The sequence below is a fragment of the Micropterus dolomieu genome, linkage group LG15 (assembly GCF_021292245.1).
Source record: "Micropterus dolomieu isolate WLL.071019.BEF.003 ecotype Adirondacks linkage group LG15, ASM2129224v1, whole genome shotgun sequence".
Taxonomy (NCBI): domain Eukaryota; kingdom Metazoa; phylum Chordata; class Actinopteri; order Centrarchiformes; family Centrarchidae; genus Micropterus; species Micropterus dolomieu.
In genome coordinates, this window is record NC_060164.1 from 18,980,269 (window position 1) to 18,993,730 (window position 13,462).

General features: G+C 39.8%; 1 protein-coding gene across 1 annotated transcript in view; it reads right to left on the reverse strand.

Moving 5' to 3' along the window:
* Positions 1-13,462, reverse strand: part of ryr2b (ryanodine receptor 2b (cardiac)) — an 87,847-nt gene that overhangs the window by 66,568 nt on the left and 7,817 nt on the right. Inside the window, exons 4-17 of the mRNA XM_046071431.1 lie at positions 8,929-9,003; positions 8,707-8,785; positions 8,369-8,481; positions 7,854-7,977; positions 7,518-7,614; positions 7,359-7,433; positions 6,679-6,835; positions 6,393-6,557; positions 6,175-6,296; positions 5,255-5,438; positions 5,035-5,170; positions 4,696-4,791; positions 4,463-4,581; positions 4,025-4,158 (exon numbers count right to left, since the gene is read on the reverse strand). Of these exons, the coding sequence (XP_045927387.1) occupies positions 4,025-4,158; positions 4,463-4,581; positions 4,696-4,791; positions 5,035-5,170; positions 5,255-5,438; positions 6,175-6,296; positions 6,393-6,557; positions 6,679-6,835; positions 7,359-7,433; positions 7,518-7,614; positions 7,854-7,977; positions 8,369-8,481; positions 8,707-8,785; positions 8,929-9,003 (1,676 nt within the window). The remainder of the gene's footprint in view (positions 1-4,024; positions 4,159-4,462; positions 4,582-4,695; positions 4,792-5,034; positions 5,171-5,254; positions 5,439-6,174; positions 6,297-6,392; positions 6,558-6,678; positions 6,836-7,358; positions 7,434-7,517; positions 7,615-7,853; positions 7,978-8,368; positions 8,482-8,706; positions 8,786-8,928; positions 9,004-13,462) is intronic.

Genomic DNA, 13,462 nt, shown 5'->3' on the forward strand with positions numbered 1-13,462 from the left:
TTGAGGGCAGGTCTTGGTGAATTTTGTCTCTAATAGCTAGAATTTTATCATTAAAGAAGCTCATGAAGTCGTAACTACTGAGAGCTATGGGAATACTTGGCTCAATAGAGCTGTGACTCTCTGTCAGCCTGGCTACAGTGCTGAAAAGAAACTTGGGGTTGTTCCTATTTTCCTCAATTAATGACGAGTAGTACGCTGCTCTAGCATTACGGAGGGCCTTCCTATAAGTTTTAAGACTATCTTGCCAAATTAAACGAGAATTTTCCACTTTGGTGGAACGCCAATTCCTCTCAAGTTTCCGCGATATTTGCTTTAATTTGCGAGTTTCAGTATTATACCATGGAGCTAACCGTCTTTGTTTTAGTATTTTCTTTTTTAGAGGGGCTACAGAGTCCAGTGTCATTCGCAGCGAGCCTGCAGCACTATCAACAAGATGATCGATTTGGAAGGGACTGAAATTAGCATAGGAGTCCTCCGTTACTTTGTGACTAGATAATATATTTAGAGCTGATGGAATCGCATCCTTAAATTTAGCTACAGCACTATCAGACAGACATCTTGTATAGAAACTCAAAAGTTATCAAACAGTGGTCGGATAAAGAGGGATTCTGTGGGAACACCACTAAATGTTCAATTTCAATACCATACACCAAAACAAGGTCGATGGTGTGGTTAAAACAGTGAGTCGGTTCATGAACACTCTGAGAGAAGCCAATGGAATCTAACAGAGAGATAAACGCTGTACTGAAGCTGTCATTCTCAACGTCCACATGAATATTAAAATCCCCTACAATAATAACTTTGTCCGTTTTAAGGACTAAAGTTGACAAAAACTCAGGTAAGAATTCAGAGTACGGACCAGGTGCTCGGTACACTATAACAAAAAGAATTGGTTGCAGTGATTTCCAACTTGGGTGCGAAAGACTAAGAACAAGGCTTTCAAATGAGTTATAGTTTAGTTTAGGTTTAGAGCTTATTAGTAGGCTACAGTCAAAGAAAGCTGCAACTCCACCTCCTCGGCCTGTGTCTCGAGGAATGTGAGTATTAATATGACTGGGAGGGGTGGATTCATTTAGGCTAACATATTCTCCATCACCCAGCCAGGTTTCAGTAAGTAATATCATAATCTGATATTAGTTCATTTACTAGTACACCTGTAGAAGAGTCCACATTTAATTTTCCTATTAGTTTGCACTGTTGCTCTTATGGTTTTAATTTTTGTGAGGTTTTTATGGACAGCTGTTTACCTTTGATTTAAATAATTGCGATGGTCGGGGGACAGACACCGTCACTATAGGATTTTCACTAAGTAACTCCTGAAATGGAGGAGCAGAGAAGTGTGTTAGCCTGCGACTCTGCCTCCTGGTCTCAACTCTGGGTTGTCATGGATTTGGTCCACTAATAAATTTGTCAGATTTCTACAAATGAGAGCTGCTCCTTCCCAAGTGGGATGGATGCCGTCTCTCCGAATCAGAACAGGTCTTCCCTAGAAAGTCTGCCAATGATCTACAAATCCCACATCGTTTGCTGGACACCACCTTGACAACCAGCAGCGGAATGACGACATGCGGCTGACGACATGCGGCATGTCATCCCTGGTCAGATTTGGCAGGGGTCCAGAGAAAACTACTGTAGTGAACAACGGTGTGGCTTTGTGCATTTTATATTGAATAAATTTGGAGCTACTCTAAATTCCTTTCTCCTCCCCAGAGAAGAAGAGGGAGGGGTCAAATTTGCTTTCTCTAAGTGCTAGCCCGACCATAAAACTGGCACCTCTTTGATTCCGAAGCTGATAACGCGGGGCCTGACTGTTAAACTGACAAAGGGACATGAACCAGCCATTGGCATTTCCCTGAACAGCCTATCAAAACTGGCCCCCCACACATGTTTCCGTGGCAACTGACCTTATTCTTTGTTTTATTACCACATCAAAAAGGAAAACCCCTGTCTCACCCAAGTGTAACATGGTCCAGACACTGAACTTTGAATGGCCAAAGACAGCAGTCTCCAAAGACTCAAAGCATTAAATTAAGTTTAATTAAATCTTTAGTTACCTGATTACGTTTGCCTCTATTTGAGTAGTTATGTTAAATGTTGTTGCTATCCGTTGTTGATATTAGTGCTGAAAAGAAAGTTACTTGTGCAGTGTTTTTATTTTCAGCAAGACACTCCTTCATCAAATGTAATCAATGCTTATTGATAATACTTTCCTACAAAATTCCTTTAGAAATGATGACAAAGGAATGTTTTACTATACTCTTAATCGCCAGCTTGAATTTAAGGATGAATCAACAATATTCCCAGTTCCTAAAGAGAGATGATCTTTGATTTAATCTAAGCTTTCCTCATTCCCCCAAGTGGACGAAATAAGTATTACATGCCCTCGTTGGAAATGCCGTTAAATGTATAAATATCCTGACCAATAATGTGACAATTGTTTCCTGTTACCTAATGCCTAGAACAGTACAACTGTTCAACCATTGAGGTTCGATTGTTTAAAATATTTGATTATAATATGTGCAAATAGATTTCTTTTAAACATTAAGTTTAGAAAGGCAGTCCCTTGGGAAACCTGAGACGCCCCCTGGGGAACCACACCCTAGGCAACAAAAGAGCGACACGCGACCTCGCTTCCCGCTCTTCTCTTCGCTGTTGGCTCTCTTCCACTCTGCTCTGCTCGCTGGACGCTTCGGCATGCGTTCGGCGTGCCTCGCTAGTCAACGCCCTCAGACTCGGCCAGTGAGACCGGCCTTTTGTTCGCCTGAAGCTACACACCTGAAGTGCCACGACATCGATCTGCCTTCAGTTTGTTTTATTTTCTTTATTTCTTTTGTTTGTTAAAGTTATCAGTCCGTTAAGTTACACTGGACTATTTCAGGAACGACCAAGTTCCATTTTAAGCCTTTTTCGTCGAGCCAACTTCACCGAGGTCAGACCAAGCCACATGGTCTCGCCAGCTACAACGAAGGAAACCTGAAAACAGCCGAATTGCCAGACGGAGGAGGCATTTTCAATCAGACACGGAAAACCCCGGAGAATCCCTAGCAAAAAGCCAGGACCGGCAGCTAGCGTGGGACCCGTGCAACAGGCCGTCGACAAGCAGTAAGACTCAACACACGTTCTGTGATCAGATGTCCATTTTAACTCCTAAAATATAGCATTAGTTTACTTTCAGTAGCTCTTCTATGCCGTATGAGTCAAATGCTTCCCACAACCGAACCTTCAGGCTCATTGGTCAGCAAATGTTTATGTTCCCTGTATCCAACCATCTTTTTATCACCTTAGCTGGAGAATAAATTCACTGTAATATAATCAAGAGCTGTGTGTGTTGCCTATTTCTAGTTCCTGCCAAGAGAATTGACCCTTTAGATATGAGACTGACTGACTGATTTAAGATAATTGAGCGATTATTAACTAACTGATCAATAGTAATAATTGTATAATTATTCAAAACTACCTAGAGGTCCGGAGACTCTAGGATTATAACAACTCCGGTGGTGCCCTGAAATGAGGAATATGGTTGATTTTATGAATATTAATTCATAATTGGGTATCAATTCTCATAAATTTATTAAAATGCATAACTAAAATTTTTAGGTCTGCTACAAAAGGATACCAAGGCTTTTACAGTTGAGAAATAGCCCCCAGCTAAACACATGCATAAGAAAGCAATGAGAAGAAGGACTCACTCAGTGGTGGCTTCAAGAGTTAATAAATGCAAGGACAGCATATTGGAGGATGCATTCTGCAGCCCAGACACATTTTAAACATGCTCTTTTGTTATAGAAAATCATATTTCTGATTTTCAAATCTTTTATGAAACTTTGGCATGTCAGATTTTTGTGTATAGTGAATTACAGAAAAAAAACAGACCTAAATAATCTAATTAATAATGTAATCTAAAGACCTAATCTAATGCTGGAAATTCAGAAAAACACTGAATTTATCGGCATATAAGAAGAATAAGAATGACACATAGACAAAACAAAGTAGTCCTATTAGGAGAAAACATTCTAAATTGTACCTGGTGACCTGATTAGCCAGACGTGTTTGGAGCAGCAAGTCTCTGTCTGGCAGCAGGTTGTCACAGATGAGGTTCTGATTAGACCGCACCGCCACACCATGGCACACACACAGAGAGCACAGCACCTCCAGCACCTGGAACACAACCTGTCAGCACTTCATCCAGCAAAAGCTCCATAAACACATGGAAATGATCTCATATTAGGGAACAGATCAAAAACTGCAATTACAGCCACGATACTTCAAAATCAGTTCCTTCCCAAACCATGATGCATGAATAACATTTAGTGACATTTACACAAGATTATAATGGTGTTATGTGACAAAATATTATTTAGCTGAGCATACTGCATTTTAGCCAGAAAATACAGAAATAACATTGCAATAATAACTTTTAACTTCTCTTTTTTCAAGCTTAAAGAAAACCCTTGCAAACTACCTTGTGGTTGCATCCATGCTTGTCTAGAAAAGAGATGATAGAATGAATGTGTCCTTCTTTGATGACATTGAGTGCTTCAGGACTTTCCACTAGGACACACTGCAGAACCTCCAGGACTCCTGTACATTAAAGTATGCAACTGTTCATTTCTGTACTGAAGTTACACTGTACTTACAGTATATATATTTTCTATATTTTGCTATGCTGATGAAATTCCCACAAATCCAACGAACCAGAAGAGGCCTCCAGCCAGTCCAGCCTGCTTATCAGCCAGTCCAGAGAACCTGAGAAATGTGCACAGTTTACACGGTTTCCCCGGATCAGAGCAGCTGAAGGGGAAAAAAAATAAGGAAACATCAGAAGAGGATTCACAATACTTAGCCACAAAGGCAAACACAACCCATGCATTTCATGCAAAATTCAAACCATGTGTTTTAAGCTAAATGCAATTATACAAGTCATTAACAGCTTAGTAGATATAAACAGGAAAATCTGTTTGGGTATCTGTGACTAGTATATAATCAACTGGTATTGATGCATCAATACAATACAAGATGTGTGTTAATTCTTACCCAATAGGTCATAGAAACGGTTGATGATGGTCTCCCACTCTTCTCCCGTGTCACTGTGAGCAGCCTCAGCAAAATGAGAAGCACTAATACATTGGTGTAGATGGTCAATACAATCTAGAACCAAATCTATCACACCCTGAGAAGAAAAGAGGAAATACTTATGGAACAAGGACAAACATATCACATGTAGAGTTCTTTTTATTCATACAAAAAAATTTACCTCTTCTTGAAACATGTTCTGCCGATTATTTAGAGCCATCATGTTCTTCTGTTTATCTTCATGGTGTAGCCCCTCTGGTGGAGGCTGGAAATAGTTTATAAGATCCTGCAGACTACGTGTTACCATCTCCATTGGCAGGCTGACAGATGTGACGTTTCCTTGTTCACTAAAACTATCCAGTTTCCTAAAGAAAAGGCAGGTTAAGTATAATGCAACAATATATGAATGTAACTACCAGACTTTGAAATTTGATACTGATATGACTAACCCTAGCAATTTTCTATGATACGTATGCTAACTTATCCTGGGTTCTCCTGTGTATGACACCCTCTATCAAGTAGCACTCGTATACGATTGATTGACATTTATTTTTGTTTTTAAAGAAAGAAAACAGAAGGTGTGACAGGGTTTTCTCTCAGTGCAGTGAAGTAGGAGACTTAATTATACAACTTGAACTTTGTAAAAGCATGGTTGCATTCCCATTGTATTTTGAAAATTTCTGGCATTCTGAAAAAGTCTGTCATAGTAGAACTTGGTATTTTGTGTGTGTGTGTGTGCAACATTTGAAGTCCATTACCATGGCACATTTTATACATAGCCATAGAATGTGGATGTTCTGTGATACCTAAATCTAGCACCACTCGTATACAACACGGACATAAACCAGACGGATTTTTAAAGCTCAATATTTGAGGGTTTTAAAAAATATTTTGCGTTGGCCGATATAAATATTCTTTTAAACATAAACATAATGCTGAAACGTATCACTTAGATTTCTTTGTTTATTTAAAGAACTGTGAGCAAGATACATACCGAGAGGAATATTTTACAGTTAAAGGAAAGTCCTATATCAGTGTAACCATGTCTCTATCACTGTGGTATCCACAATTGACTGAGGGTCTAGATATGGCATCCAGTACCTGATAAAGCGAGTGAAGAGGAGAATAGCACTCCGAATGAGTCTGGCAGTGTGAGATTCTTCGCTCTGAGAACGAGACAGCGTCAACCCATCATCCATATGACCCTCGCTGTGTAAAATAGCCTGAAAACACATCATTGAATTGAATTGATGTGAATCCTATTGATTCTTTCACTATATTTAAAGTGCATCTCAGAACATTAATTTAAAAAGGTTAACCTTTCGCTGAGCCACTCCCATGCGTGTAGATTTGGCATCAACAGCTTGGTAGGTGAGCCAGAGCCCAGAGTTTACATGCTGAACATAACAAATGGAGTCTCCATACTTGATCTCTGGGATCCCCATGCCATCAACATCAGTCTTTGTGCCAGTGTCGAGCTTCTCCTATAGACAAAAATCTACTGTTACTCGACCTTCAAGTCTGCAGTCTATATAAACCTCAGATTACGAAACTGATCAAAGCAGACTTAAAACAGTTCAGTGTATTTCTCCTGTGACTCCTCACCTTTGATGATCGAAAACAGAAGGAGGTTGTGTTGATGTCAGCCTTGTCCCGATCAACCAGATACAGGCCCTTCTCCTCTGTAAGACCCAGGTATCTCCCAGAGGTCATATGGCAGAGTCGGAAAGGCTGCCCCCAACATGTGTGTCTACCACTCCAACTGAGGAATATCAAGAGCATTGTGTTTTTTGTTGCTTTTCTTTTCCTTTTAAGGAAAATGAACAGTCCAGAATATTTAATGTTTTCTTTTTATTATTGAAATGGCAGGGGAGCAGGCATGGAATACACAATTCTAATGCCATTCTGGGCCAGTGATATTAAACGTGTTTCTAGCAACACTGTACAACTGCCGTGGGTGAAAACAGCAGAAAGAGAAATTCTGGGCCCTGCTCTTGCAGTTATAAGTTGCACTATGTGCAACATGATACTGACTCCCTCTATGGTCTAACAACAATCAACTACTGTGTGTATTTGTGTATTATTTTCTTGCCAATGAGACTATACTATACTATATATATATATATATATATATATATATATATATATATATACTCAAATTTTTGAGTGTTTTGTTTTCCAATAAAAAGTTTAAAACTATAAAGCTTAACATACAATTTTTATATGAGGCTAAATATTACTTTAAACTGAGACCAAGTGCATCGTCACATGCTATGTATACTTACACAACACGCAGGATCTCCAGCCTCCAGAGAGAGCGGGCATGGCTGGAGACTGATCCAATCTCATAGTGCATTATCCTAGATTAAGAAAAAAAGACAGAGACAGAGGTAAAGGACATTTTATCTAGCTGACATGAGAGACGACTGGTCTTTTCAACTGACCTTTGCAGCTCTTCTCCCTGCTCTGCGGATGGAATAGTCAGACACGCGTCACTATGGCTGTGGAGCAGTCGCAACGTGTCGCCCCCCTTCAGGTATCCTAAAATTAGCACAACAGACACCAGACATAATCTCCACTGAAAGAGACATTCAACTGCATCTTCAAAACAGGCCATTAGTTGGCTATAACTGTTATCTAAACAATGGTAATTGCTCCAAGTGAAATAACACAGAGGGTATGTCAGCTAGAATACCTCTTTAATCAATCACTTGGATTATATCATTTTAGACAGATTTGTTTTTCAATCTTTTAAGAGAGCAAAAAGTAAATAAACTTCCCTTGAGCAACTCCACCTCCAGAGCAGATGGGAGCAACACTCCACAGAGTGTGCTGGAAGGCTGCGTTAACAATCAGGCTGTCACTCAAGTTTCTGTTGTCAAATACACTGCCAAAGGACAGGTGCTGGGAAGAAACAAAATGGTAATAGCAAGAATGGGCTCATCAACATTGAATGAAACTTCTGATTTTTCTTCTACAATAGCTGTTATCATAAGCAATTATGCTAAGCATCTCATCAGAGGCAGACACAATACAGATTGACTTAATTTTGTATTTAGCAAAGGAAATGAAACCAATGACTTATAAATGGTAGTTTCTGATTCTGCAAAGCTCAGGGTAAGATGGAGAAGAAATGTAGTGGAAAAGAAAACACATTCAGTTTACCAGCTTTAAATGCTTACTTAGCAGTCTTTTGTTATTTCTTCAAACAAATAACGGGGTAATGGTGTTTGTCATTTGATGTGGTCTGAAAGCAGATTTTTGCCATCTTAACTTTGCTCATTTACAGACTCACCAGATATCTCTCTGAGGAAACACTGACCAGTATGAGGTCATCTCCAACACGCACTTTCTCACCTTCTGACCTCTGTCTGGATGCTGGGTGAACAGTCCACCAACATGCCTCACCTTAGCCACAAACAGAATATATACAAAGTTACGATTTTACAGTTCCACATGCTTGATGAAAAATGCTTGCAGCTACAAACAAACCAAATTATATTAGAATTAAACAAAGAGAATAAGGTGTGTTGAAATGCATAAATATAATTAATAGATACAGTTAAGAGCACAAAAAGTAAACGTATTAATATTACAATTATTAACTGTTAAAAAAGGTCCAAAACTAAATACCTGCTTTATCCTCTTGGAGACCAACATCAAAAGTCAGCTTGTCAGTCGAAGACTGTGATGAAGACAAGCAGCTGAGATACTGCAAGCAAATATACATTTCAGTGACTATATGAAAACATTTTCTTTTTTCATAGTTGATATAGAACTACTTGCCATCAGCAAGTGGGAAAAGTAAGATGGAAAACTTCTGATTTATGTCTGCATTACATCAAGATGACTCACCATGCCACTGTATGAGTGTAGGAACAAGACTGCCTGGCCATAAAGAAGGGTGCGATGGCTTCCTCCAGCTCCCACCTGTAAATCACAATTATATATGATAGATCTCTAAATATTAAATAAAGAAGTGCAAACAATTATCAATTTAAATAATGGGAAATAATAATTTAATAATGTGTGCCTCATTTTGTTCGCTTGTTGCTTTCTGTCAGCACCAGCTGTTCTAGTTTTACCATGGCTTATTTGTCAGTGTTATAAGAATGTGTTAACCCTGTTGATCCAGATGAATAAATACAGTCCAAATCCCTCTCAGATATCATGGTCTACTGTCGTGGAAATTGTATTCCTGGTGAGAGGCTGAGCAAATAATTGAGTTACAACAAACCGTTGTCTTTGAAGAATTTATTTAACAAAAGAGAATAAACAGAGAAGTACTACAACAAAATCAGCTGGACCAGAGGTTCTGTCTCCTAAGACAGTCACTAACGTCTGGCCAAGAGCAGGGGCTGCATGATCATTTATACAGTCTGAGCATCTATGTTTTGGGGAACAAGAGATCCTTGACTGGTCCCAGTCAAGGAAGGAGAAGAACAGCTAGTGAGGAAAACAATCAACAACCCCACATCCCTGACCTAAACCCCACACATGTGGACAGACCGGAATAACAAGAACAATAATAAAGATGGAACAGGTTAAAGATTTTAAACAATATATAAGACATAATAAAGGAGAAAAATAGCACTCTTATAAGTAGTTGCATAAAAGATTATAAGTGTAAGAAGAAAACAATTTTCTGCCCTTACATCTACAATGTTATAAACTGCTGTTCTCTGTAAACTGTAGTAGACAATAACATTTACTTACACACGCAAGTAAGGCTAATATGAGGTCAGTGTCAACAATGTAATGCAGTGGTTCTTGACCTTTTTAGGGCCAGCGCCACCCTATCCAATATCCAGGGCCCTTACCGCCCCTCATCAAAAAGATGTTGACAGTTAACCTGAATATTGTTGATTATCATTATTGTTGTTGTTGTTACTATTGTTATTAAAACCATGAAAAACACACAAGTTAATTAACAACAATTGTATGACTTTCCCAGGGAACAAAAAAGCCATGGTGAATGTTCCTCTCAGAAACTTTTTGTAAACACAGAGACACCATCCAAGAGTTTTCTAGGATGGTGCACTTAATAAACAGGGGGGGGGTCTGGTAGTCCTCCCCCAGAAGATTTTGAGCATTAAAGACTTAATTGCCTGCATTCTGGTAAAAAAAAATTTACGATGGAAATGTTTTCATTTATGGGAATCACAAAATTCAGGTGGAAGGTGACAATTCAAAATATAAAAATATATCAGAATATAATGCAGTAAGGTTCTCAGGTATTCTTAATTGCTTTATAATAGCCTATGTTTCTCCTGTAGATCAACTTCCATCCATCCATCCATCAACCGCTTATCCTGCGTACAGGGTCGCGGGGTGCTGGAGCCAATCCCAGTACACCCCGGATAGGTCGCCAGTCCATCTCAGGGCACACATAGACGAACAACCACTCACACCTAAGGACAATTTAGGGTAACCAATCAACCTAGACTGCATGTCTTTGGATGGTGGGAGGAAGCCGGAGCACCCGGAGAGAACCCACGCAGACACGGGGAGAACATGCAAACTCCACACAGAAAGGCCAGGGCAACCGGGGTTGAACCCACGACCTTCTTGCTGTGAGGCGACAGTGCTAACCACCGCACCACCGTCAACACACACGTCTTCCTTCCTTTTTGTGTCTGTTGTTTGAGGAATTAACCTCTTTAAATGTGATTGTGGCACCTTCTCAACTCAATGATAAATTAATTCATTTTAATTCAGTTATTAACTCCTGGACTTTAATAGGCTAGCTCCTCTGTTTTAACACGTTTTTCATGTATTTAAACGGGATAACTGCAGGATTGAACAGTAAACAGTTGACAGGTAGCCTAAGCAACACTGATCAGGCAAAGATCTCACCACAAATCCACACGTTAACTTCAGCACCTCGGATAAAATGCAGCTCGCAGTCACAAACAGAGCATGTCAGGGCTTAAGTTTTTAACGTTACATTTTTTTCAATCGCAACACTACAGGTCACGTTACCGCTTGGGCACAAACCCAATGCGATTCACAGCAGGAGGTGGGTCCACTTCATAAATCTCATGCACTCGCTGGCAGTGTTGGGAGCTTTTTGCTGTAACGCAGTAGGCCTAATATAACGCATTACTAAATAAAAATCTATAATATTAGACCCGTTACAATCTCAGTAACGCGCGTTACATAGCGTTTTAACCCGTAATTAAGTGGTGTTTTTTTAATAAGTCACCATTTCAGCACCAGAAAAACAAATCCATGAGTAAAAGAGTAACGTTATTTCCTGTTGCGGGAATCCCATGGTTGAAACTGTAGGCAGTGTGCAAACTACAGGCGAGCTTGGCTCCTCTTAACAAGACGGTAGCTCCCCTGCCCTGATGGATCATGCCTAAATAGATATAGGCTATGATAGATAGATATGTGTTTGTGCTTTACAAAGTCAGCTGTTTCTATTTAACGAATTACTTTCATGATCAGAGAGATCAGTCAGGGGATTCAAATAATCAGTGACGTTATGCTGCTGTACCGCGTGCGTAAATGCGCACAGCGTCTTTCTTAATGGGGACACAATTCATCCTATTTCACCCATCCACCCCGCCCCACACCCACTTTTAAATTAAGTAATGCAAAAGTAGTGTAACGCGTGAATGACAGCACACCTGGACACACCACCGGACACTGAACAGAACTCTGCCTCACTGCCACAAACAACCGTCTCCACCTGCTGGCATGTAAAGCCGTCTGCTCCCAGCGCTGTTCTACAGACTTCTATTCCTGTCATCATAACGCATAGACCAGTAAACCGAAATGTGCACATCCCACACAGAAATCATAGCAATCTTATAAGGATTAGGACAACTACACCAACACCAGCACCCAAAACAAGATCATTTAAAATGGCTCTCTTCAATGTGAGATCTCTGTCAAGTAAGACTTAAATGATTTTATCTTGTCTGCAAATCTAGATTTTATGTTTTTAACTGAATCATGGTTGCAAATGAATGACTATAGCCAACTAGCTGAACTGTGTCCGCCTCACTATGATTGTTTTAGTCAACCGAGGGTCAGTGGTCGTGGTGGTGGGTGGTGTGTCATCAAGTACGCTGTGATGAATTTAGCTCCTTTGAAGTTCTCACTCTTAAACTTGGAGGGCTGCAACCTATCATATTTGTTAAAATTTATCGTCCCCCAAAACCGCCTGGAGGATTTTTATCAGAACTTCCTGAATTTTTATCTACTCTGGTTTTAAATTATGACAGAATTGTTCTTTGTGGCAATTTTAATATTCATGTTGATGACCCCACCAATGTTAATGCAACTGACTTTTTAAATATGGCCACTTCTTTTAACTTCAAACAACATGTCAAAGGGCAAACACATAACTGTGGTCATACACTGGACTTGGTTTTTACCCTGGGTGTCAGCATTTCCTCTGTGGAATTAGTGGACATGACCATATCTGACCACAGATGTATTGTTTTTAGCTGCGGTTCCTCACCAGCAACAAGACAGTTTTAACCAGTTTTATCCCATCGACTTGTCTGAGCTTTTAAAAACAGTATCACAAATGACAGTGTCTTCCAGCCCACTTGATGTAATACCTACAAAGTTTTTACTGAAAGGAATGGATTCTGTTGGGCCCCATTTGATCTCTGTTTTTAACAGCTCCCTATCTACTGGTTACCTACCCTGATTATTTTAAAATGGCTTGCATGAACCCATTTTTAAAGAAACCTGGTTTAGATCCCTCCCTCCCACAAAATTTTAGACCAATTTCAAAACTGCCTTTTATTGCAAAGATTTTAGAAAGAATTGTGTCCAAACAGCTGCTCACTGTACTGGAAAATAACAAATTATTTGAAATATTTCAATCTGGTTTCAGGAAGTACCACAGCACTGAGACTGCCCTGCTTAAAGTCACCAATGACCTTTTAATGTCTGCTGATGAAGGTATGTGCTCAGTCCTGGTACTCCTGGACCTTAGTGCTGCTTTTGACACCATTGATCACAACATCATGTTAGACAGACTGAGACACTGGGTGGGGATCTCTGGTACTGCCCTAGAATGGTTTTCATCCTACCTGTCAAATAGGAAGTTTTACGTGTCTGTAAACAACTATGTCTCTTCGTTCTGTCCAGTTAAATATGGTGTGCCTCAGGGGTCGGTCTTAGGACCCATTTTGTTTTCCTTGTATCTGCTTCCCCTTGGACATATTATCCATAAACATGGTATTTCTTTTCATATTTATGCTAATGACACACAAATGTACTTGCCCGTCAGCTCCACAGACCCTGGAATGCTGAGTTCACTTAACAACTGCCTTTGTGAAGTTAAAAAATGGATGTCAAATAATTTCCTCCAGCTGAACTCAGACAAAACATAAATCCTGGTCATCGGGTCCCAGCAGATGGCAAA